Source organism: Castor canadensis, chromosome 12 (assembly GCF_047511655.1).
Source record: "Castor canadensis chromosome 12, mCasCan1.hap1v2, whole genome shotgun sequence".
In the NCBI taxonomy this organism is placed as follows: domain Eukaryota; kingdom Metazoa; phylum Chordata; class Mammalia; order Rodentia; family Castoridae; genus Castor; species Castor canadensis.
Window position 1 is genome coordinate 47,797,985 of NC_133397.1, and position 26,370 is coordinate 47,824,354.

The following is a 26,370-nucleotide window of genomic DNA, read 5'->3' on the forward strand; positions in this document are numbered from 1 at the left end:
TAAGTGCTTCACTGTAATAATTTAAACAAAAAAATGTAACTAGTACAATTAAATCTTTCAGACCCTGGAAGAAACATTTTCCTGTCTTTCATTCATATGGTAGAAAGAACCATACTAATTTTCCTCCCTTTCATTGATATGATAGAATGAACACCTAATAAAATTCATGGTCCTTGCTATGTGATATTTACCTTCCAATCTCCCTTTCCTTTATCCACAAAAATGGAGATAATAATATATACTGTAAGGGCTGGGGGAGTGGCTCAAGCAGTACAGCACCTGCCTAGCAAGTGCAAGGCCAGGAGTTCAAACCCCAGTACTGCTAAAATAATATCTACTGTACAAAATTGTTATGAATATTTAATAAATAAATAAATTTAAATGACTAGTGTAGTATCTGTTGTCTAGAAAGCACTTAAAGAAATGTTTCTTCTAGCCTTTATATGGGAAGCAAAGAGGTGCTTTATGCAGAAAATAAAAAGTGCCAAGGGCTAGAAAAGAAAAATGCAGTTAATTTCTAACCCAATACCCAATTTCTACTATAGATATTTCATAATAGCACAGAGGACAATAGTATTATAAATTAAATGATGCAGCACTGGCCCTGAAAATTATACCTTCTAGTGGGGCCATCAAAAAAACAACTTACAAAGCAAGGCAGGAATCCAGTAAAAATGCACAGATATGTTCACATATAAGACATGTTCAAGAATGTTCATGCAGGACTATTTGAATTAGGCCCACACTGGAGACAACTTGCATGTCCATTTATGGTAGAATACAATGGGAAAACAAATAGCAATGAAAAGGAAGAACTATGACTACACACAATATGGGAAAATTTCACAAAAGTAATAAAAAGCAAAAGAATCCAGACACAAAATAATAAATGCATTATGATTTTGTTTACATGAAATTCAAAATCAGGCAAAACTCATCTATGGCAGAAGTGAAAAGAGAGGCAACATTTGCGGGGGGAAACAGTAGTGGCGGAACATTCCAGGGGTATTCTATTTCATCATCTGGAGATTAGTTACACAGACATGTTCACTTTGTGAAAAATCATTAAGCTCTGTATTTATCACTTCTGCACTTTTCAGAATATGTGATGTGTGGATGTGTGTTTACATACCTATAAAATTTACCAAAAATTTAAGCAAGAGCAAAGTTAGTTTACAAGATTGGCATTAAATATGAAAAATACAAGGTCCAGCCTAGCATTTACTGGTGCAACAACTGTTTATTGAACATTTATTTTATGGCCAGTAATATGTTTTATTTTGGTGATAAATGGCAGCTATTAGGGGTTGAATTATGTTGTCTCAAAATTCATATGTTGAAGTTCTAACCCAAATTACATGAGAATGTGATCTTATTTGTATAGAGTAAAGTTAAAATGAATTAGGGTGGGCCCTAATTCTGTATGCCTGGTGTACTTACAAGAAGAAGAAATTTGATACAAACACCTGTAATCCCAGTACTTGGGAGGCTTAGGCAAGAGGATTAAGTTCAAGGCCAATCTGAATAAACTGTCTCAAATAAACATGGGTTGGGGACATAGCTCAGTGGTAGAACATGTGCTTCACATGCCAAAGGCCCTGGATTCTACCTTTAGGACTTCAAAAAAGAAAAAGAAAAACCCAAAAACCAAAACAAAGCAAAACAACCAAAGCCATCACCAACAAAAACAAGAACAAAAGGAACTCAACCCTGCCAATGCCTTGATCTAAAACTTCTAGCCTCCAGAACTTTGAAATAATAAATTTCTGCTTGTTGAGTCACTCAGTCTGTATATTATGTTATGGTAGCCATATAATAATGACAAATTTAATAAAGAACAGCCTAAAAAAGGGAAAACCGGTATGATTAAGGAAGTTACAGAAGGCTCCCTGAGGAAAGTGGTTTTTTTTTTTTTTTCTATTTCTGGTGGTTAAATCTAGGGGCTTGTACAGGCTAGGCAAGTGTTCTACCTCTGAGCCATATCCCAAGCCCCCTGAAGTTTTAACTAAGCTGAGATTGAAAGTAAAAAGAAAGGGTCAAGAACAGAAAGGCAAGTATCTAGTTCAAAGAAAGTGAGGCACATGATAGAAGGTGAGGCTGAAGAGGCAGCTGGAATCCTGACTAAGTAGGGCTTTTAGGTCATGTAAAGATTTTGAACTTTATCTCAAAAAGCACTGGCATGAGGCAACCAAACATTTGGCACCTTGTAACATGAAGGAGTGTGAAGTATCAGTATCCACCCGTGAGTATTCCCACTAAAATAGTTAAACTTAAATCTACTCAAGCTTTTGGAGCTAACTTCTACTTTTAGAAAATATGAGAAATAGAAGATCAATTTAAATAATAGCATAAGGAAGTAATCAGATAAATTCAGAATGTGGAACATTCCCAGTAATAACCATGCCAGCTCACATAGTCAATGGCAAGAGAAAGAATAGGATAGGAGACATACTCTAGATCAAATAGAACTCAGGAACAGTGCTTAGGTTCTGATTATAGTGAACAATTCAACTGTAAAAAAGCATTTTAAAGCAAATGGTGAAATTTGAATATACTACAATGTTACAAGGGAATTATTGTTAGAAATTTCAAAAAATATGCAATGTCTTTCCATTGAGGTTGTAATCTTTGTGATTTTTTTTTTTTTCCTGTACTAGGCATTGAACTCAGGGCCTCTTGAGCTTGCAAGCAGGTGCTACCACTTGAGCCATTCTACCAGCCCAAGGTTGTAATCTTTGCTATTTTATATAAGTAGTTAGTAGGCATGGTTGATACTAATATTGAGTCTTAGTATTTTAAATTCAGACAGAAGATCAAGAATCACTGTGAAATAATTTGTACCTTTTCATAATTACTGCATTTCAGGAGTAGGAAATAACAAGAGGAAATATCTACTCACAATAAATTTATCTTAAGCATGGGAAAAGGACACAAAACTCAGTAGAGGCAAAAGCTGGTCTGCAATGCATCTTCTGTGCTGGGGTCCACATTGTTCTCCTTTCAGGATAGATTACAATATAGCTACATAGCTCACAACTTAATTCTTTCCCTTCCCCCAGTTGACTTTAAGTTCTTCTCTTCCTCCCAACTCTATTCTCCACCTCCAGGCATTTTAATTCATATTGACTTGGCAATTTTTACTTTCCTTGGGAAAGCTGCCAAAGGTAACGAGAAGGAATAATAATGAGTAAAGAAAAAAACATTTTAAAACCAAGGCAAAATTAACAGAACAGCAGCAGGTGCTGTTTCAAGCTTTCTCCAGATTTATACATCTACTTCATCCTCCTGGATTTCATGGTTACATTTTTTCCTGTATGTTCTGTCACTGAACCCATAATAGCTTTCTATCAATTATACAGGCCTCAAAGAAAAAAAAGGTTTTAAACCATTGATACATAAAGAATAAATACTGCTGAAATACCCTCTTCTCTCCCTTCCTTTTAAATTTTATCCTTCATTTGTTCTTTAAAAAAAAAATCACAGCCAATATAAAAGGCCAGAAATAAAAATATTAGTTATTATAAGTATCTTAGTAATACTTTGCTTGTTAAACTATGAAGATGTATTATTTTAGTAAAAAATTAAGTTTTAGAAAACTGAATTATAACTATCCAGTTATTCAGTGCTTAGCACCACATGGAAAAATTAAATTCAGCCAGTACACTTCTAGATTTATAATATATGCCAAGCAACCATAATATGAGACAGATAGCTTAATATGGCAACAAGTTATTTTGACATACCAAATACTCCAATATCATACAAACAGAAATGTAGGATTTAGCAAGTATAAACTAAAATAAATATGTGTTTCTCAGTCTACTACATGGAACTATTAGTCATCTTCTGTAAGTTCTTCCATTATACTATATACTTACACTACACACAAATTACCACTAATCCTCATAACAAACCTAGGTCAGGTGTTACGAACCCATATTTTATAAATGAGTAAGAGGATTTTAAAATAAGGCTGATTGAGTCCAAGTTCATATTTTTTCCACTGTAAAATAATAAACAGACACCTATTCATTAGAAGGGGAAAATTTACACTCTTTGCTCTTACTCTAGCTAATAGTAGTTCATTTTGCTGTGTTCCATGGTTAAGGCTGACATTCATTTGGTACGTTCTGATGTGGCATGAGGACTAAAAGCTGTTCTGACTACCTGTATATCTGCTCTGCTTGATTAGCACCCATTCCCTACTGATCATTAAATATTTTGAATATCATACCTGTCCATGGTACAAATTCTTGAGTTTTGAATCAAATACTTATTCAAACACTTGAAATCATACAAAACCACTTTTTGTTTTTACGTTTTGTTTTTTGTTTTTGTTTTTTTTTTCTTTGAGAAAGGGTCTTGATGCTGATCTTGAACTAACTGTGTAGTCTAGGCTGTCCTTGAACTCAATATCCTCTTGCCTCAGCCTTCCCAGTGCTGAGATCGCAGGCCTGCACCATCACATGTAGCACAGGTTGGCCTTGAACTCATGATCCTACTGCCTCAGGGTGCTGAGTGCTGGGATTAAGGTATGCACCACCACACCCAGCACAAAGCCACTTTTTATAATGCCAATAGGTATCCCAGGTCTACTTCTATGCAAAATATGACTGGTCTTCTCTTTAAGTAAGAACACACCAAGACTCCCAACTTTAGTAGGGGCTTAATCTTTGCCTACCTTATATATATCAAAGCAAGGGGCCATCTTTAACTCAGCAGAAAATTATTGTAGTCTAAGATTTACCAGCAAGTCCAACCTTGAAATAGCATCCTGCCTTTCTTGTTGAGGCAGGTTTGTAGCAGAATATTATCCTCACCTTCATGATTTCCAGCTATCAAATGAGACAACCAGAAAAGAATATATCTAGATATAAGCTTAGATAGAAATATCTATGCTGATTTACACAGTTATAATTTTGGACTTTATCAAGATTCAATATAAGAAATGACTACGGGGGAAAAGGAAGCAATAATTTAAATGTTTCACAGACAAATCTAAATGTCACCATAACAAAAGAAGTGTGATTTGTTTTCCAGAGTTTCATACTCTATATTTATTTATGTTAGTTATGCCAAAACCAATTTGCCTGACCAACATATGTAATATGTTGCACAAGCTCCCTCAACTGGTTAAAATATGAAACTACCAAAAAACATGTTCCATTAAGTTGATGGTATCATCCTCAAATTCTGCAACTCCAGACTGAGATCGAAGAATGGACAGGATGTTATTAGATATTTTTTCAAAGCCATTCTGTAAACATATATTTGCCACTTCTTGCCACTTTTCTAAGGAGCAAAATGAGTCATTCATCACAAGATGTTCTACTGCATCTGAGGAAAAAGATACAATATTATAGTATGCTACTTATTCTTATTTTATATTCTACATTTAGTGATTCTTCAAAAGTAAAAAAGACATAATTTCAATTCAGTTACTCTTAAACTCTACCTGACTCCCAGAAAAATTAATCTTCATAGCACTCAGTCCAGCTCTTGGTAAGTTTTGTTTTAGCAGTACTAGGGTTTGAACTCATGGCCTGTGCTTGCTGGGCAGGTGTTCTATCACTTGAACCATACCTCCATCCTGTTAATTTCTTAAGTTAGTTCCTCTTTCTCCTCTTTTATCATATACCTTTCATGTCTCAGTTCAGCTCTCTACCATTTTCCATATTCCTCACTTCTCCACTTACCTCCTTTTTGGTAAGATAGCAGATGTTGAAGATTATAAGACAGGGAGCTCAGAAAGTGAAGAATATGGACTCATCCTTTTTCAGAGTATGTAAGGCACTACTAGAAACTGTCAAATAATTGAGGATATATTGCTCCAGTTTTCATGATCCTTCAAACATTTAAGTGCCTTTAATAGTGTTGTCCCAAGAGTTCACAAACTCTTTGGGGACTACAGGTATGGCTCAAGTGGTAGAGCTCTGAATCCCTGAGTTCAAACCCCTGTCCCACCAAAAAAAAAAAAAAAAAAAAGACACAAACTCTTTGGCAAACTCTCTCTCCATCTTTTTTCTAATGGAGACCTCTTTATGACATGGCTGAAAAATGAAATAATTTTATTCTTAAAAATTCTAATGATATTATTCACTTTTGAAAGTTAATATAATGACTCTTGGATTGTGTATGTGTCTCAGTGATAGAGTGCCTGGGTTTGATGCCTAGCATCATAAAAAATATTTTTTTTAAAAGTCAAGTATAGTTACTCTCAGATCTATCAATAGCTAATTTCTTATCTATTATTCTCATTACTTATGAAATTTCATTAAAGAGGATTTCTCTTTAGAATCACTATTATTTTATTTGGACCATAATTGCTATTTTCCTATCATGTATTTTAGTTAGTGCCTGTAATGATAATTTCAAAATATAAAAGTATCTTCCTAGCCAAAGGCTGGTAGCTCACACCTATAATCCCAGTTACCTGGGAAGCTGAGATTTGGAGGATCACACACAGTTCAAGGACAGCCTTGGCAAATAGTTCAAGAGAACCCTTCAACAAAATAACCTTAACAAAATGGGCTGGAGGAGTGGCTCCAGTGGCAGAGTGCCTGCTTTGCAAGCGTGCAGCCCTAAGTTAAAACCCCAGTCCTATTAATATATATATATATATATTAATATTCTCAAATATATTTTCAGATAATTTATCATTGCTTCCTTGACCTCAGACAATAAAATCAAGTTGGCCCAGATCCCCTGCAATTGATGAATGAATTAAAAAATGTGGTATATATACACAATGGAGTACTATTCAGCCATAAAGAAAAATGAAAATAAGACATTTGCAGGTAAATAGATAGAACTGGAGATAATCATGTTAAGCAAAGTAAGCCAGGTTCAGAAAGACAAAAAGTGTTGTTTTCTCTCATGTGTGGAAGATAGTTCCAAAAGATAAACACAAATATGCATACAAGTACAAACATGATTTGTATATTTTATATCTATATCTATAGATATAGATAGATCTAGATATAGAAATATATTGTAATAGTGGAACTGTTTGAGGGCTCTAGAGGAAGGAGTGAAAAGGAAAGAGAATGATACAGAGTAAATAATACCAAAAAACATTGGATCTGTGTTTGAAGATGGCATGATGAAACACACTGAAAGTTGAAACAATGTGGTACAGGGAGAAAGGGATAAGGAAGAATAAAATAGGGGGTTAATCTGGTTAAAGTACCATATATTCATGAGTGAAATATCATGATGAAACTCCTTTGACAACAAACATACACTTTAAAAAATAAAGGGCAAGTCATATGTGCTCCAGAGACTTGAGTCAAAAAATACAAAAAGAAAAAAAAAATGAAGGGCAGGAATGTAAAAACAGGTCCTGATAGGGAGTGAGTATCAATGGAATGAGGGAGGGTGAATGAAGAGGGTGAATACAGTTGATGTACTATATATGCTTGTATGAAAGTAGATCAGTGAAACCTGTTGAAATTATAGGAGGACTGGGGGGTGGAGGAGAATGCTGGTAGGGATAAACCTAATCAGGTACATTGTAAGCATATATGAAAATGTCACAATGAACCCCCTCCCCGCACAACTAATATGTGCTAATAAAAATGTTTTTAAAAGTAAAATAAAATAAAAGTCTGTGGAAGCTCCTATGTTAAGTTAATGAAAGTGAAAAAATGCAATTTAATTATGCTTGACCCCTCCTGAAGAGTTAGGTTCAGAGTGAATATCATGTAAAGATAGATATATTTTGCCTAAGAATTAAAAATTTTAAGGTTTATATCTAAATAACATTTAAAATATATGTGAAAAGATCGCTAAATATACATTTATGTTAATATATATAAAGTTTTTAGGATAGTGTTAACTTTTATAATTGTTATGACATTCCCTTTGGACTTAATAAAGAGTCTCTCTTCATTCTAATTCCCTCAAAAAACATATAGGGCTGATGGAGTGGCTCAAATGGTAAAGTGCCTGCTTAGCAAGAGTGAAGCCCTGAGTTCAAACCCCAGGACTGCCAGAAAAAAAAAAAAAGAAATATATACTATTTACTATTGCCAACAGACTATTACTGACATGGTAATATTTATATTATGAACTCCTAAAGTTAATACTTTGTAACAAGGAACTCTATGGAAAATTTACTTATATAAATCCTCTTGAACCTTTCAATAAATAACGCACTACTATTTCTTTCAGAACAACACCTCATTCAACTTACCTTTCCCACCCTTGTTTAATTCTTGAAATAGCTCAATGCCAACTTTTTTCATATCTGTAGAGAACAGATGTAGTACGGTAAGCCCAAAAGATAAATATGGTGGTTTCCCATTCCTTTCTTGAGTGAGAGATTGAATTAATTCAATTTGGGGACATGCTGTTATTAGTTGCATCAGGTCGTCTGAGAGTAAAAATGAGAAACTATCTCAGCACCTTCATATGATAAATCAATTAGAAACAGACCAGCTAATATCTATGCCTGCCAATCAACACTTCTTTTTCCAGTCCTTCCAAACCCCTCAAGTGACTCACTCCAATCCAAACAGTACTACTATCTTCAGTCAAAAAAAAAAGAAAGAAAATAAATAAATAAATTATGCCCAGCATGGCAAAAAAATGAAGGATGAACCACCTGTAACAAAGAGTATAAGAAAAATTTAATTTTTTTAGTATTTAAATAATTATTTATTTACATTTAGACAGATTTTAGCCTTTAAATCTTGTGCATAGATATAAAGAAAAGAGTCTAAATTTTTGTATTCTGAGTCCAGATTTTCTAAATTATTTCCTTTTTTAAACTTTTTCAGCAGTACTGAGTTTGAAGTCACAGTCTGACACTTGCTAGGCAAGTGCTCTACCACTTGAGCCACACACCTCCAGCTCTTCTAAATCATTTTCGAATTATTATCATCAACAATATTTCTTTCCATACAATATAATCCTGTGTGACACTGAAGCTGTTGATGATGTAGGCTTTCTTCTCTTGAAGAAATCCTTTTTTCCTCCAACGGATTACATTTTCATTTTCTTAATGGTGTCTTGTGAAGCTCAAAAGTCTTTAATTTTAAGTCTGATTTATTCATTTTTCTTTTGTTGATGTGCTTTTGCTGGCAAATAAAAGAAAGTACTGCCTAACCTAAGACCATGAAGTTTTATACTTATGTTTTCTTTCATAAAAAATAGTTTTATCTATTTGATAAAATAGATCCATTTTGAGTTCATTTTTATATTTAGTCAGGGGTAAAAGGATAAATATGATAGATATATCCCACATACATTAACATTGTTTGGGGTTGCCAATGCTTTTTTTTTTTTTGGTGGTACTGGGGTTTGAACTCAGAGCCTCATGCTTGCTAGGCAGGTACTTTACCACTTGAGCCACTCCACCAGCCCGCCAATGCTTTTTTAATAGCTCAAGGGAGACATGAGACCAGAAAATTTGAGACTCTGATCTAAAATAAGACAGTTTCCAGATAGATATTTAGTAATTCACTTTTTTAATAATGGGAAAGGTGAGCAAGCAAACCACTTTAGGCTTTATTCCAGAAATTATTAAGGGTGAAAAATGAAAACAGTTTATATTTCTAAAACATTCAGATTTATGCTTTAGGGAACAATGTATTTTTAGGATTTTTCTAAGGATTTTTTGTTTTCTTTTTTTCAATTTGTAAATGTAAACTGATAATCTAAATCTTAGAACATTTATTTATGAAGCCAGAAAGTATTAACAAACTGAATCTGATCCCCAAGACCACAGATGATTCCTTGAGAAACTGTGGCTGTTTTTCATTTAAAAACTGAAATAAGGGTTGGGTCATGGCTCGAATGATAGAGTGCCTGCCTAGCAAGCAAAGCCCCAGTATGGGGGGAAAAAAAGAAAAAAAGCAAAGTGATTTTTTTTGAACACTGTTTCTATCTTAAGCTTAATGTTTCTCAAGTTATTATTATTTTCATCTTATGACATTGTTTTAAATAAATTTGGAGAATATAAAGGATCTAAGTAGACAGAAGAGTTAAATACCAAATTATTATGATATACTTATTTCAGAGAATGATACCTTTTAGAAAAAAATAGTGATAGTGAGTCAATTGTGTTTCTATACACTTATGTAAGGCAGTTTTCCAATAAAAAAGAAACTTCCCATTTCATTCAATAAATATTCTAAGGGTAATTCAAATCTACATTTGATGTCTAAACACTTACTAATATAATTCTTACATATGGAAAAAGAATAAAAACTAAACCTGTGTACTTAGATAATAGTAAAATATATAATTAACTCAACAAAATTTAATTAAGAGGTATACTATGCCAGATTCTGTTCTGTTGCTGTAGAACTATGAGCAAATTACCTCCCTCTCTGTGCCTTAGCCTCTGCGAAATCAGCTTTTTCTATAAAACAGGTTTTATAAAACCCGCTTCCCAGAGTCAACCTAAGGATTAAGTGAGATAATGAATGTAAATAGCCTAGCTATTAGCTATTATTACAATAATAAATGCACTGTTATTAATGAATGTAGTAATTAGTAACTTTTAAAAAATGCATAGATTCTAAATAAAAGTCAATTCACTGTTTGAAAAATGATCAGATTCAACAGGTATACATATCCTTTTTCCTTGGAAATGTGACCTAAAGTTACTATGTTTGGTTCCACTTTGCAACTTCTTAGAATAGGGACACATGGCTTAGAGATTGAGATTGGCATAAACCTGTGAAATGGTGAGATGTTAGCTCTATCACTGAATTAGATTCACAATAAGAAGTCTGCTCATTTATCTGGGTCACCCCTTAATCTACAATTCTCAGATCACTAACCAATTATAAGCTTGGTGTTTCAAAATTCTGAAATAAATATTATTTCACTAATTCTTCATTATAATGCTTATAATATATCATAGTATAGAATGTTCTATATCACAAACAAGTTTAGTTTTTTAAAAAAATCCTTTATGTAGCATGGTCCAGCATATTTAACTTTAAGACTATGTATTTCCAACACTATCCAGTTTGCTAAATGTTTATTTTGAATTTGAATGTCTACCATGAAAGTCAATTAGTTCCCTCTTATTTTCATGAAAAATTGCAAAAGAAATGTTCTACTTATCAGTAGGTATAAAATAGGCTGGGCTGGAGGTGTGGCTCAGGTGGTGTACCTGCCTAGCAAGCTTAAAACACAGAGTTCAAACCCTAGTACTGCCAAAAAAAAAAAAAAAAAAGGCTCTATAAAGTAAGTTTAAAATAATGCCTGCCACATAAGTGCTCTTAGAATTAAAGCCCAAAATGTGAATATATACAAATAATTAGGTGTTTTTACTTACCAGAGGTAAAGTCCTTGAATTGTTGTATGTATTCCATGGCCCCTTGAATCTGACCCTGTTTACACAGGCAAAGAAAAGCTTTCTTGTGCTGATCACATTCACTGTAGATAATTTGAGCTAACGCCAAACACTTGGCCTTGTTATAGGTATCCTGCTCCCCATAAGCACAAATCACATCCCCAGCTTTGTCAGAAAATGTCAGCCTAGAGCAAGCAGATCAAAAAGAGATCATTAGAGAACTCTTGGTGAGTGACTGAGACTGAAATATTTGAAAATCTAGGATGATAGAACCGGATTTTCTATAATCTATAAGAATTCCAAGTCAAAAAGTAATTGGTGATGTAGGAGAAATTAAACATATCTGAGATTTAATATCAGCAAAAACAACAAAAAAAGTCAGCATGTATTTCTTTGTGGGAAGATATTTTGGTGAAACTGAGATCAAGTTTTTAAAATTCTAAAAAAAAGTTAAAATTCTCCTGAAAAGAATTTAAAATTACATGGTAAACAAAAATCCTCATACAATTGAGGATCTTGATGTTCTAAACTGTTATCTAGAGTTTATCTAGATTCTAAATTCTAGCAGGCTGGAGATGTAGATCAACGGTAGAGTACTTGCCTAGCATACCAGAAGACACCTTGAATACAAATCAATTATTTGTTAAACAATTCTTTCATTTCCACACTTCAATTACCAAATAAAGGTTTTAGTACATATAGTCATAATATTTCCTGAGGATGAACAAATAATTATTTTAGTCTATATAGTAACTATTATACCAGAGCAAAATGATAATACCAGTATTTTAGTACTTGCTTCTCTTATTAATATCATTATTTTGAGACAGGCATGGTGGTATATACCTATAATCCCAGCACTCAGGAGGTTGAGGCAGGAGGATTGTGAGTTCAAGACCAGCCTGGGCTACATAGTAAAACTCTATCTCAAAAAAATTACCATTATTTTATTTTTTTCTAATGGTCACCAGCATGCTGCTGCTTCACTTTCGAGAAGGCCAGGCTGGAAAATGGGCCTGGGAATCTCCATCTCCTTTTTCCCCCAGTCACCTCAACATATCCTTTGTTTTCCTAAAGTTCTCTTGTGAGCTTTCCCCAGCCCTACTCTCAATTCTAAGAGGGCCCTTTCAAGAACTTCTTTTTTTTTTTTTTTGCAGTACTGGGGCTTGAACTCAGGGCCTACACCTTGAACCACTCTACCAGCCCTTTTCTGTGATGGGATTTTTTGAGATAGGGTCTCTGTTTGCCTAGGCTGGCTTTGAACTGTGATCCTCTTGATCTCTGCCTCCTGAGTAGCTAGGATTACAGACATGAGCCACCAGTACTTGGCAAGAACTTCTGAAAGAGGATCTAAGAGTAGACTGGTAGACTGGAAAATATGAATAATTACTAAATAAAAATATGGCCAATCCCACTACTCAACTATGGCATATTTCAGATTCATGAATCTGATTTTTAGATTCATGAATTTTTAGATTCTAATTCATGAATCAGATTTTTAGGTTTTTAACTTTTTTTTTTCTTTTGGTGGTACTAGGAGTTGCACTCAGGGTCTCATTCTTGCTAGGTAGGCACTCTACCACTTGAGTCACTCCACCGGCAGATTTTTAGGTTTTTAGTCTAAATGAAGGTAATACATAATTACTAAATCCATGGTATTTATTTACTGTTATTGTATGGGATTAGGTTTTCAAAGTTAACATTTCAGGGGATGTTTATCCTTTTCTGCAATTCAGAGAGTCAACACCAGCAAACACTTTCTAACTGATTAACTCCAATAAAAACCTGAAGTAAATCTTCAAATAACGTATTGATAACAAAACTGTTTGAGAACAAACATCAAATGTCAAAGTTAAGTTAAAGGCTTAATTTTACTTACTTTTCCTGGGTAACCCAATTGATAACTAAATCAAGCCGTTTTTCAGATAATCCACATTTGATTCCTTCCAGGGTTAGATCTGCATTGATAGGACATCTGAAAGCATGACTTGTGCTAAATATAGCCTCAAAAAATGAAAGTAATGGAAGAGGTTTTCCTCTAATTTTTCCAGCAGCTACAAAAAGAAGGGAAGTTTTGAGTCAAATACATTAAGAAGTCCTTTACTGTTTCATCTTTTTGCATTGTTAAATTAAAACCTTAACAATACATATAGATTAAACTTTATATTTTTGGATAAGTATAATTATATGTGCCAGTGAACATGGAGGCAGAAGTTGCAGTGATCTGTCTACAAGCAAAAGGATGCCAAAAATTTCTGACAGCCATCAGAAGCAAGGGGACCTCCCTTAGAGCTTCCATAAAGAACCTGTTAACATCTGGATTTCAGACTTCTGGTCTCCATAACTGTGAGAAAGTAAACTTCTTTTATTTTAAGCCCAAAGATTTTCCCAGTGATGTTGCAAATCTGTTATAATCAAAGAAGAACTATGATTTGAATACTTATAAATACACTGAGGATAAACTTCCTCATGCAAACTATATTGCTCTATAATCAATCAAATGAGATGTAACACTAGCCATTCAGAGCTACATATTTAATCAGACATACTTTAACTCTGAAAAACAATTCAATGAGATTAACAAATTGGGGTCTTGAAATTTATATGTAGGCTCAGTCAATGGCCAAATATAGCATGACTACAATTTATTTTTTTTTTAATTTAGAATTCATTAAGAGTACAAGGTGGGGGTGCCAGCTCTCTTGCTTGGGGACCCCTCCACAGGACAACTTCTCCACAACAAACCCTGTGCTGACATGAGAGCTGTCTCCATGTCTATTCCTATGTGCCTCTTTTATTTCTAACCTATGGTGCCAAAACCTAGGTTGGGCATATAGGTTCAGCTCTCAGCTCTCTGCTCTTACAACCTGGGAAACCAACAGACAAGCGGCAGCTCTTCCCCGACTCAATCCCAGACCCTGAGAGAAGGCTAGAGCCATCCTCTCCCATCCCTCCTTCCATTACTGGATATCTCTCACCCTTTCCTTTCTTTCTGGCTTCCACCAGGGACCATCTCCCCATCGCTGGACTCCATTTAACACCAGCCTTCAAATTTTGCCCAGGATTGTTAGGATGACTTCAGGAACTTCAGGAATGTGCTGCCAATCTCCAACAACGGATGGACCCCTGGGAACAGTGGTCTTCCTGGGCTAAGTGGATACTATGGGTCCTCCCTCTGTTGGAACCCTTTTTTTTTCCTCATTGTGACCTTGCCTCCTTCAACACCTTTCCGGCTTGTTTTCCCAAGAAACTCCAGTCCTTCGCCCAGGACATACCCATAAGCAAATAAACTCAGCTCTGTTCCAACAGGCCCACTACAGTCGCCTAAAGCAAGAAGACCCTGCTGATACTCCCTCCCCTTAAGAGACCTGGACAGCCCTATTCAGCAGGAGGTACATAGAGGAACATCAGCATCCCATCCCCAAACATATATGATAGATAGGTAGATAGAGATACAGATATAGATATAGATAACCCACAATATTTGGTGGGTTTCTTTATGCTGTTGCCATGCATATATATGTGAAATACTATGATCCTCTTCTTCCCTCCCCGCCCACCTTGTACTCTCTCTATTTCCTCTCCTCCCCTTCCTACTATTCATTTTTTTTTTGGTGGCACTGGGATTTGAACTCAAGGCCTTGTGCTTGCTAGGCAGGAACTCTACCACTTGAGCCACTCCACCAGCCCCTACTATTCATTTTTTATTTAAACTTTATATACACCCAATGCTTAAACTTTAAGGGGAAGGAGAATGTTCTTAGATTATTTCATTTCACGAGCCAAAAATATCCTATTTCCCATATTTTTATTTAACTTCCCTCTTCAAAGTCAAGTGAGGAAAAATTTAAGAGTACAGTCCGACATGGGTGTCCTAAAATTTAGAAAACAGAGAGACCAGTGCTTAATGCTTGCCTAGAAAGCTTAAAGGTGAAAGTAAGGAAAGAAAGTTAAAATATGACAAATTCAACTTCCTCAAGTTTGCATGCTCTTCAAGGGTGAAGGAGACTCCGTGGAAGAATAGTAGGCTGGCATTGTCTTAGAAAGGTCCTTGTACAGTTTCTGTGCAGGGCCAGATGACCCCACTTGAGAGAGTCTTTGGGTAGAGTACACATCACCAGTGGTAGTAACCGAAAGGATCATAAGAAGCCAACTGAAGCAATTCCTCTTGAGTTAATAAAAGATACATTACATAGTCTCCAGGAAAGAGAGGCTCTAGAAAGCAAAGACTACAGCAGCCAACAATGGGTATGTGCCACACCCATGAAGCATCAAGGCCTAATTACCACTGTATTAGTTGAATAAGACCTTTCTTGTCCTTCACATAAGCCCACACATAAAGCTGCAAATGATTACAGGAAGGGAAGTAGAAGAGCAAAGAAGTAAATGTATTTCTTATACTCAATAGGTTCTAGAGCTGAATCACAGCTCAATTAGGGAGAAACAGAATTTTTCAGATAAATAAGAATCAGAGCTCAATTAGGGAGAAACAGAATTTTTCAGATAAACAAGACACCATAGCTTTTATTTTGCTTAAACTAGACTTTGGGGTATCTAAAACTTGTTAATATCTAAAAGTGTAAAAAACTATTTGATAGTTCTAAGATATTTTCCAGAAATAGAGATGAGAAAGGCAACATAGCCCTTTTAAAGGACAATGTTAAGAAAGAATTAAGTTATTTCTTGCTTTGTACTCTATCAGGTCTAGCTTATTTGATGATCCAAGTTTCATAGCTAACAAATCTTAGTAAATTGGGTATGACATAAAACATGATTCTGATTTTTAGTCTGTAAATGAAATGTATGATTTTCACACACAGAACATATAATACAATAGTCCCCCTTATCCACAGGGATCCATTCCAAGACTTCCAGGTATATTGAAACTGAAATTAGTATTGAATCTTATGCATACTATGTTTATTTCCTATATGTACATAACTACAATAAAGTTTAATTTATAAATTAAGTACAATAAGGTATTAACAGCAATAGCTAATAATACAATTATTAAGAAAAATTAGGGTTATTTAAACCCAAGTACTGCAATACCATGATAGATGGTTTGATAACTTAGATGGCTACTAAAGGAAAGATGGATGAATAATGCATACAGCATAGATTCTCTGGACAAAGGAATGATTCATAGCCTAGGAGGATGGAATGGAACAGTAGGAAATTCATCATACCACTTAGAATAGAACACAATTAAAAAAACTAACATTAATAACTTACTTCTGGAATTTTCCATTTAATATTATTTCATTTGCAATAGCACAATAAAAACTCAGGAATACATTTAACCATAGAGATGAAAGCGTCTTCTACTAAAAGTTACAAAATACTGCTAAAATTAAAGAAGACCTAAAGGCATGAAAAGACATTCTGTGTTCATGAGCAGGAATAATTAAAATACATTTAAGATGGCAATATGACACAAAGCAATCAACAAATTCAATACAACCCCTATTGAAAGTCCCACAGCCTTTTTGTAGAAATAGAGATCCTCATATTTATATGGATTTGGAAGGGAGGGACCCTAACCAGCCAATCAATCCAAAAAAATAAAAGAACAAAGTTAGAGGAGTTACATTTCCTGATTTCAAAACTTACTATAAATCTACAGTAACCAAAACAGTTTGGTACTGGCATAACAGTAGACATATAGACCAATGGAATAGAGTTGAGAGTCCAGAAAGTAACTTATACATCTATGTCCAATTGACTTTTGACAAAGGTGTCAAAATCCATTCAATGGGAAAATAACAGTATTTTTAATGATGATGTTGGAAAAACTGGATTCTACCTGCAAAAGAATGAAATTGGACCCCTTACCTCACACTCTCTATGCAAAATTAACTCAAAGTAAATCACATACTGAAGGCTGGGGGCATGGCTTAAGTAGTAGAGTGCTTGCCTAACAAGTACTAGAGTTCAAACCCTAGTACTGCTAAGAAAAAAACAAAATAAAATCATAGATTTAAATATATAAAACTCTTAGAACAAAACACAGGAGATCTTTGTTATCTTAAATTACACAAAAGTTTCTTAAGTACAACACCAAAAGCACAGTCATAAAAGAGAAGACTGGTGTATTAGTCTGTTTTCCACTGCAATAATGAAATATTTGAGGCTGGAGACTTTATTTTTATTCATTTTGTTTCACTTCTTTAATTTTATCATTTTTACATTTACTTACATGTGTATACATTGTCTGGGCCACCTCCCCCACCCTCTGCTTCTGGGTAGAACCTGTTCTGCCCTCTTGTTCTCCGATTTTGTTGAAGAGAAAACATAGGCGATAGTAAGAAAGATGTAGCATTTTTGCTAGTTTGAGATAAAGGTAGCTAGCTATACAGAGAGATCCCTAGCGTTGCTTCCATGCACTTGTGTATTGCGACCCACATTGGTTCATCTACACCAGACCTCTTCGCTACTTCCTTGTTCCCTTCCTATAGTTGCCTCTGCCAGTTTAAGATTACTTTATTTGCTCCTCTACAGTGAGCACATCAACCACATTCATGTGTTAGGTTTCCTTCCCTTTCCCTATTCCTCCTGTGCACATTCTGCCCTTCATTTATGGCCCCTGTTCAATAATATTACTGCATTTGTTTTGGGGTCTATAATCCACATGAGGGAGAACATGTGATTTTTGGCCTTCTGAGTCTGGCTAACTTCGTGTAAGATGATGTTCTCCAGTTGCATCCATTTACTTGCAAATGATAAAATTTCATTCTTCTTTGTGGCTGAGTAAAACTCCACTGTGTATAAATACATTTTCTTGATCCATTTGTCAGTAGTGGGGCATCTTGGCTGTTTCCACAGCTTAGCTATTGTGGATAGAGCTGCAATGAACATGGATGTGCAGGTGCCTTTTTAATAACCTGAGTCACTTTCCTTCAGGTATATCCCTAGGAGTGTTATTGCTGGATCATATGGCAGATCTATGTTTAGTTTTTAAAGAAGCCTCCATTTTGTTTTCCAAAGTGGTTGTACTAGCTTATATTCCCACCAGCAGTGTATGAGGGTTCCTTTTTCCCCACGTCCTTGCCAACATTTGTTAGTGGTGGTGTCTTGATGCTAGCTATTCTAACAGGAGTGAGGTGGAATCTTAGTGCGGTTTTGATTTGCATTTCTATTATGGCCAGAGATGGAGAGCATTATTTCATGTGTGTTTTTTGGCCATTTGGACTTCTTCATTTGAAAAAGTTCTGTTTAGTTCAGTTGCCCATTTCTTTATTGATTCATTAATTTTTGGGGAGTTTAGTTTTTTGAGCTCTCTGTATGTTCTGGTTATCAGTCCTTTGATGCATAGCTAGTAAATATTTTCTCCCATTCTGTGGGTGGTCTCTTCAGTTTAGAGACCATTTCTTTTGTTGTGCAGAAGCTTTCTAATTTCATGTAGTCCCATTTGTCCATCTTTTTTCTTAGTTCCTGGGCTGTTGGAGTTCTACTGAGGAAGTCCTTGTCTATACCTATTGCTTCCAGGGTATTCCTTATTCTTTCATGTACTAACTGCAAGGTTTTGGGTCTGATATTAAGGTCCTAATCCACTTTGAGTTGATACTAGTACAGGATGACAGGCATGGATCTATTTTCAGTTTTCCGCAGGCACATAACCACTTTTCCCAACAACATTTGTTGAAGAGGCTGTCTTTTCTCCATCAGCTTTTTGTTTTGTTGATTCTTTGTATGTTTTTTTTTGTCTCTATTTCATTAATTTTGGCCCTCATTTTTATTATTTCTTTCCTTCTGCTTGTTTTTGGTTTTGCTAGGAGTTTGAGATATAGCATTAGGTTGTTTATTTAAGATCTTTGTCCTTTTAATATATGCACTCACGGCTATAAACTTTCCTATTAGGACTGCCTTTGCTGTGTCCCATAGGTTCTGGTAGGTGGTGTTTTCATTTTCATTAGCTCCCAGGAACCTTTTGATTGCCTCTCTTATTGCTTCTATGACACACTGATTGTTGAGCAATGTGTTACTCAGCCTCCAGTTATTTGCTATTTTCTGCTATTGTTTTTGTCATTGAGTTCTAGTTTTAATGCACTGTGATCAGACAGAATGCAGGGGGTATTTCTGTTTTCTTATATTTGCTAAGTCTTGCTTTGTGAGCTAATATTGATCTCTTTTGGAGAAAGTTAAATGGGCTGCTGAGAAGAATGTATATTGTGCTGTTGTTGGATGAAATATTCTGTAGACATCAGTTAGGTCCATTTGATTTATGGTGTCATTTAGTTCTAGGATTTCTTTGTTGATTTTTTGTTTGAATGACCTATCTATTGGTGATAGAGGGGTATTAAAAGTCTCCCACTACCACTGTGTTGGAGTCTATATGTGCTTTTAAGTCCTTTAGTGTATGTTTGATGGAATTGGGTGCATATAGGTTGATAATTGTTACTTCCTTTTGATGTACTGCCCATTTATTAATGTGAAGTGTCCTTCTCTAACTTGTTTGACCAATGTAGGTTTGAAGTCTACTTTGTCTGATATAAGTATTGCTACTCCTGCCTGAGAAGAACTGCCCCTTGTCACCATTACGCAGGCTAAGCCGCAGCTGGTTTCACCCCTTGCAAAACAAAGCCCACTGTTCCTTATCTCCTGCCACCTTCCTTTGCCCACCCCTAGACCTTGCTTCAGCAGCTGGTCTCATCCCTTGCAGAACAAAGCCCTACTGTCCCTTATCTCCTGCCACCTCTCTTTGCCCATCCCTAGCCCTTGCTTTCTCCCAAATGCTACTTAAGGCCAGACCTGCCGAGAAAAGCTGCTGCGCCATTTTTAATTCTCGGCTAGCCAGCCTGCTTAGTAAACTTTGGACATGAGAAATCTCTCATGAGCCTCCTTTGTGTGCGGTGTGTGGCATTTTCCTAACACTGCCTGTTTTCAGGGGCCATTGGCTTGGTAAATCTTCTTCCAGCCTTTCATCCTATGGCAATAAGATGGGTCTCTTGTAAACAACAGATTGTCAGACCTTCCTTTTTAATCCAGTTTGCCAAAAGTTGTCTTTTGATGGGGGAGTTGAGTCCATTGACATTCAGTGTTAATATTGGTAGGTATGTGGTGATTCCTGCCATTTAGTTGTTTTTGTTGTTTAAGGATTTGATTGCATGCAGTCAAATCAGTGCTACTCTCTGATTATTTGTCTTTTCTTCTCCTGTGGTTTGATATTTCCTGTCTTCTTGTGGTTTTGCGTTCATCTTCTGTATCCATAATTCCTTATAGAATCTTCTGTAGTTGTGGCTTGTTGGTCATATATTGTTTTAGTTTTTGTTTATCATGGAAGATTTTTATTGCTCCATCAATTTTGAATAATAGTTTTGCTGGGCAGAATATCCTAGGGTTGAAGTTATTTTTATTCAGTGCCCAAAATACCTCACTCCATGCCCTTCTTGCTTTTAAGGCTTCTGTTGAGAAATTTGCTGTTATTTTGATGGGTTTACCTTTGTATGTTATTTGTTTTTTTCTCTCTTACAGCCTTCCAATAGTCTTTCTCTGTTCTCTGTGCTTGTTGTTTTAATGATAATATGCTGTGGGGAGGTTCTATTTTGGTCAAGTCTGTTTGGTGACCTGGAGGATTCCTGTACCCAAACGGGAAAAACTTTCTTGAGATTTGGGAAATTTTCTGTTATTGTTTTATTGAATATATTACGTACCCCTTTGGCTTGTACCCCTTCTCCTTCTTCAATGCCTATATTCTCAGCTTTGGTCTTTTTATGGAGTTGCTGAATTCTTGCATATTCCTTTCTCAGCTCTTGAGTTGTTTGACTAAGATTTCTTCAGTTTTTTCTTTAATTTCTATTTTATCTTCAAGCTCTGAGATTCTGTCTTCCACTAGTTCTAGTCTATTGGAGTGGCCTTCCACTGTGTTTTTTGTTTGACTAAAGAGACTTTTTATTTCCAGGATTTCTGTTTGATTCTTTTTTCTGAGGTTTTTCCATCTTTGTTCATCCCCTCTTTTATATTTTGTGTTGTCTTCTTTAATTCATATATCTTTTTTTTAGTGTCCTTTGTTTCACTTTGGTGTTTGTTGAAATCCTCTCTAAGTTTATTTATTTGTTTCTGTGTCTTCTCATGTTCTTTATTTTTGGTGTCTACTCCCAGGTATCAACGTGAGAGAAATAAAAACATATTCACACAAAAATCTGCATACAAATACTCATAGCAGCAATATTTCCAATAACCAAAAAGTAGAAAAAGACCAAAAATTACCACCAGCTGGTGAATGTGTAAACAAAATGTAGTCTATCCATATGGTGGAATATTATTTGGTCACAAAAAGAATGCTACAGCATGAATGAACCTTTGAAACCTTATGCTAAATGAAAGCAGCCAGTCTCAAAAGGCCACATACTACATTATACCATACATGAAAGGTCCAGAATAGGCAAATTATTTATAGACATCAAGTACATTGGTAGTTGCCTAGGGTTTGGAGAAGGTGCAGGGAGCAGGGAATGATGAGCTAATGCATACAAAGTTTATTTTTGGAGTGATAAAAATGTTCTAAAATTAGATTATGGTGATGTACAAAACTCTGTAATTAAAATAAAATAATGTATGTAGTTTTCCTTGGAGAGGCAACATATTACATTAATTAGGTTAAAAGAAAAAACCCACATAATCAACTCAAAAAGTACAGGAAAAGTAATTCACAAATCTAATATCCATTTATGATCAAAATTGTCACCAACCATAAAGGACATACATGAAAAAACACAGCTAATACACTTAATAATGAGTAACTAAGGTTATGATCTTATCCCTAAGATAAAAAACAAGGCAGAGCTATCTACTTTCACCATATCTGTCCAAGAATGTAATGAAGAATCTAGCCAGCACCAAGACAAGAAAAAGAAATAGGTACCCAGATTGGAAAGAAGTAGAACTGTCTTTACCAGCAGGTTGTATCATCATCTATATAGAACATTCTAAAAAAGCCACAATAAAAGTACTACAACTGCTAATAAATGATCTTAGCAAGTCACAGGATACTAGAGTATACAAAAGTCAATTGTATTTCTTTTTTTTAATAAAGATGGCATAAATTGTCTATAGCATGATTTTTTTTGTGACACTGGGTTTGAACTCAGGGTTTTGTGCTTGCAAAGCAAGCACTCTACTGTTTGAGCCACATCTCCAGTCCATTTTGCTAAGGTTATTTTGGAGATGTGATCTCATGAACTACTTGCCCAGGCTGGCCTCAAATCATGATCCTCCAGATCTCAGTCTCCCAAGTAACTAGAATTACAGGCATGAGCCACTGTTGCCTAGTTTACAGCATGATGGTTGACACATACACAGTGAACTAATTACTACAGTCAAGTTCAATAACATATCCATTCCTCTCACATAGTTACTATGTATGTGTTCACAAGAAGATCTACTCTCTTAACAATTTCAATTACACAACACCAATTACACAATACCTCATTATTAACTATAGTCATCATGCTGCACATTAGATCTCTAGAACTTACTCATCTTATATAAAAGAAATTTTGTATCGTTTGTCTAATGTCTCCCCATTTTTCTCACTTTCTATGCCCCTAGTAACCACCATTCCACATTCTGCTTCTAGGAATTTGACTTTTTAATATCCCACATATAAGTGAGATCAAGCAGTCTTTCTCCTTCTGTGTTTAGCTTTCGCTTAGCATAATTTCCTCCATGTTTGTCCAAGCTGTTGCAAATGACAGGGTCTCCATTTTTAAGGCTGAATAATATTTCATTGCACATGTACATATTCTTTGACTTCTGATGAGATTATATCCTAACATAAATTATTCCCAAACAACTCAGTCCCAGTGTATGTATGAGAACCAGTCCCAAGGTGCTGTGAGAAAAAAAAAAAGAGGCAGATACATCCAAGATAGCAAGAGTGCAATTTATTGTGGAATTGACAGAAGCATGGTCCTGGGATGCATCAAGACCAAGTGAACCCCACAATTTGGGTCATCCCATAGAGGGATGCACACACTGATTAAGACAAAAATGACTTCATCTAAGCTGCAATATACCTGGCTTACCTTAAGCCAGTATCAAAGGGTCAAGCACATTCCTGACACAAGGGTCAGGTTATAAAGTTCCAGATACCATTCTAATGTTTCTGTCTATTTATAATATGCTGGGAAACTATGTGGGAAAAACCAACTTTGGTAACTTGGGTCAATGATAATGCTTACAGCTAAAGATAGCCATGATAGCCCAGACTTGTCAAGCTGAATCCACACATGAGCTGAAAACATCTCAAATCAAAAATGCATTTCATACATCTAAGCTCCCAATTGTGTGGCAGACTGGGAGTGGTAGCTCACTGCTACTGCCAGCACTATAAATACGTGTCACACATTGCTAGTCAAGGAAAAGATCAAAATTCAAAATTTGAAGTGTGGTTCTTAGTGAAGTGTATCACTTTTACACCACTGTAGAAATAAGAAATCATAGTCAAACCACTGAAACCTGGGGATGGGTATTCCATACTTTACCTATTCAACTACTGTTAGAAATTCAGGTGAATTTTGTACCTTGGCTGTTGTAATAATGCTGCAATGAACACAGGAGTATAGATATTGCTACACGGGAGTACAGATATTCATTTTCTTTATCCACTGTTGCTAAGTAATATTTGGTAGTTTTTAAAGTTTTTTTTATTAACTTCCATGTTGTTTTCCATAATGGCTATATCAATTTATATCCCAACCAAGAGTGCAAAAGGGTTCTCTTTCCACTATACTTTTGAAAAGACTTATTATTTCTTGTCTTTTTTATGATAGTCATCCTAAGAGGTATAAAGTGGGGTTTTTTTTTTTCTTCAGTACTGGAGTTTGAACTCAGGGCCTACACCTTGAGCCACTCCACCAGCTCTTTATTGTGATGGGATTTTTCAAGATAGGGTCTTGCAAACTATTTTGCCTGGGCTGGCTTTGAACCACAACCCTCCTGATCTCTGCCTCCTGAGTAGCTAGGATTACAGATGTGATCCATCAGTGCCTGGACTCACTGTGGTTTTGATTTGTATTTCTCTGATGATTAGTGATGCTAAGTACATTTTCATATACCTACTGGCCATTTGTATAGCATTAGAAAAATGTCTGTTCAGAACTTCTGCCTGAATGAGGGAATGGTTTTTTTCTTTTCTTACTACTGAGTTGTGTGAATTCCTTACATATTTTGACTATTAATCCCTATTACGGTTTGAATATGAACTGTCCCCTAGAGTCTCATGTTTGAATATTTGGTCCCCAACTGGTGGTACTATCTTGTGAGGTTCTGGGAACTTTAGGAAGTGGGGCCTACTTGGAGAAAGTAGGTCACTGTGGTGGATGCCTTTGAAGGCATAGCTGTTACCAAAATACCTGAGAGAACATCATGAACGGCAGAAGGCTTTATTTTGGCTCATAGTTTCAGAGATTTCAGTCCCATAGTCCTTGGCTCCATTGTTTCTTGGCCCATGGTGAGACAGACATGGTGGCAGTAGCATGTAGAAGGGGAGGCCATGCACCTCAGGGTGGACAGGAAGCAGAGAGTGAGGAGGAAACTGACAACTAGGTATAAGCTTTAAATGCATGCTCCCCAGTGACTAACTTCTTCCACCAAGGCCCCACCTCCTAAAGTTTCTAGAAAAACCCCTCCTCCCAAATAACACTATCAGCTGAGGACCATGCATTCAATTCATAAGTCTCTGGAGAACAGTTCATATTCAAACCATAACAATACACCCATGGTCCCCAAAGGCTCCTGGCCATCTCATAATGTGAAATGTATTTAGCCTATCTCTAAATGTCCTCAAAGTCTCAACAGTTCCAACGCTGTTCAAAAGTACAAATTCAAGGTCTCTGAGACTCAAGATACCTCTTAGCTATGAGCCCCTACAAAAATAAAAAACAAGTTACATACTTCTAACAAACAATGGCACAGAATAAACATCTCCAATCCAAAAGGGACGAATAGGTGAATAGCAAGCAAGGATCAGACTAAAACAAGACCAAAACCTGGTAGGGCAAGCACTAAATCCTGTAGCTCCATGTCTGGCACCCAAGGAATGTAGTCTGATGAAAGCCCCATCCCTCTGGCCATGTTCTTTGCAGCCCAACCTCTCTCTTGGGGTGGCTCCACTTTGCTTCCTGACTGCCATTTTGTAAGCTTCTCCACCATGTCTTCCCCATGATGGACTGAACTCTCTGAAACTGTGAGCCAAAATAAATTTTTCCCTCCCTTAAGTTGTTTTGCTCAAAGATTTGGTCACAGCAATGAGAAAAGTAATCAATATAATTCCTTATTAGACATGGGGTTTTTGAACATTTTTCCTTATGTGGGTTGCATTTACATCTTGTTGACTGTTTCCTTTGTAGTACAGAAGCTTTTTAGTTTGATGTAATCATATTTTTGCTTTTGTTGCCTCTACTTGGTGTGATATCCAAGAATATCATTGTCAAGGTCAAAGATAAGGAACTTTTCCCCCATAGGCTTTCTTCAGGAATTTTATAGTTTTAAGTCTTACAATTAAGTCCCTAAACCATTTTAAATTGACCTTTGTAAATAAGGGTCCAGTTTCAATCTTTTGCATGTGGATATCCTGTTTCCTCAGCAATATTTATTGTAGACTGGCCTTTCCCCCATTGTGTTTTCTGGTGGCCTTATTGAAAAATGCTTTAATTACATGTGGTTGGGCTTATTTCTAGGCTCTCTATTATGTTCCACTGGTCCGTGTGTCTGGTTTTTGTTTTGTGTGGTATACTGAGGATTGAACCCAAGGCCTCCCACCTGCTAAGCAAGCATTCTACCACTGAGCTACAATCCCGAGCCCCTTTTTATTTTATTTTGAGACATGGTCTCACTCAGTTGCCCAAGATGGCCTTAAACTTGTAATCCTCTGCCTTTGTCTCCTGAATAGCTAACATTATAGATATGTACCACCATGACAAGTATCTATTTTTATGTCAGTGACATACTGTTTTTATTACTATAGCAATGTAATGTAATTTGAAATCAGGAAATGTGATGCCTTCAACTTCTTCTTTCTCAAGACTGCTTTGGGTATTTGAGATCTTTTATGCTAC

General features: G+C 35.8%; 1 protein-coding gene across 5 annotated transcripts in view; it reads right to left on the reverse strand.

Moving 5' to 3' along the window:
* Positions 1–883: 883 nt before the first annotated feature.
* The window catches only part of Clhc1 (clathrin heavy chain linker domain containing 1), a 75,908-nt gene continuing 50,421 nt past the window's right edge, over positions 884–26,370 (reverse strand). For 4 of the 5 annotated variants that reach the window (XM_074049742.1, XM_074049741.1, XM_074049745.1 and 1 more), the window contains 4 exons: positions 13,191–13,365; positions 11,294–11,496; positions 8,195–8,374; positions 5,029–5,337 (listed from right to left, as the gene is read on the reverse strand). In XM_074049742.1, coding sequence (XP_073905843.1) covers positions 5,147–5,337; positions 8,195–8,374; positions 11,294–11,496; positions 13,191–13,365 — 749 coding nt within the window. In that variant the 3' untranslated portion in view covers positions 5,029–5,146. Of the gene's footprint in view, positions 4,836–5,028; positions 5,338–8,194; positions 8,375–11,293; positions 11,497–13,190; positions 13,366–26,370 lie in introns of those variants that run through there. The other variant, XM_074049743.1, reaches the window with a different exon arrangement.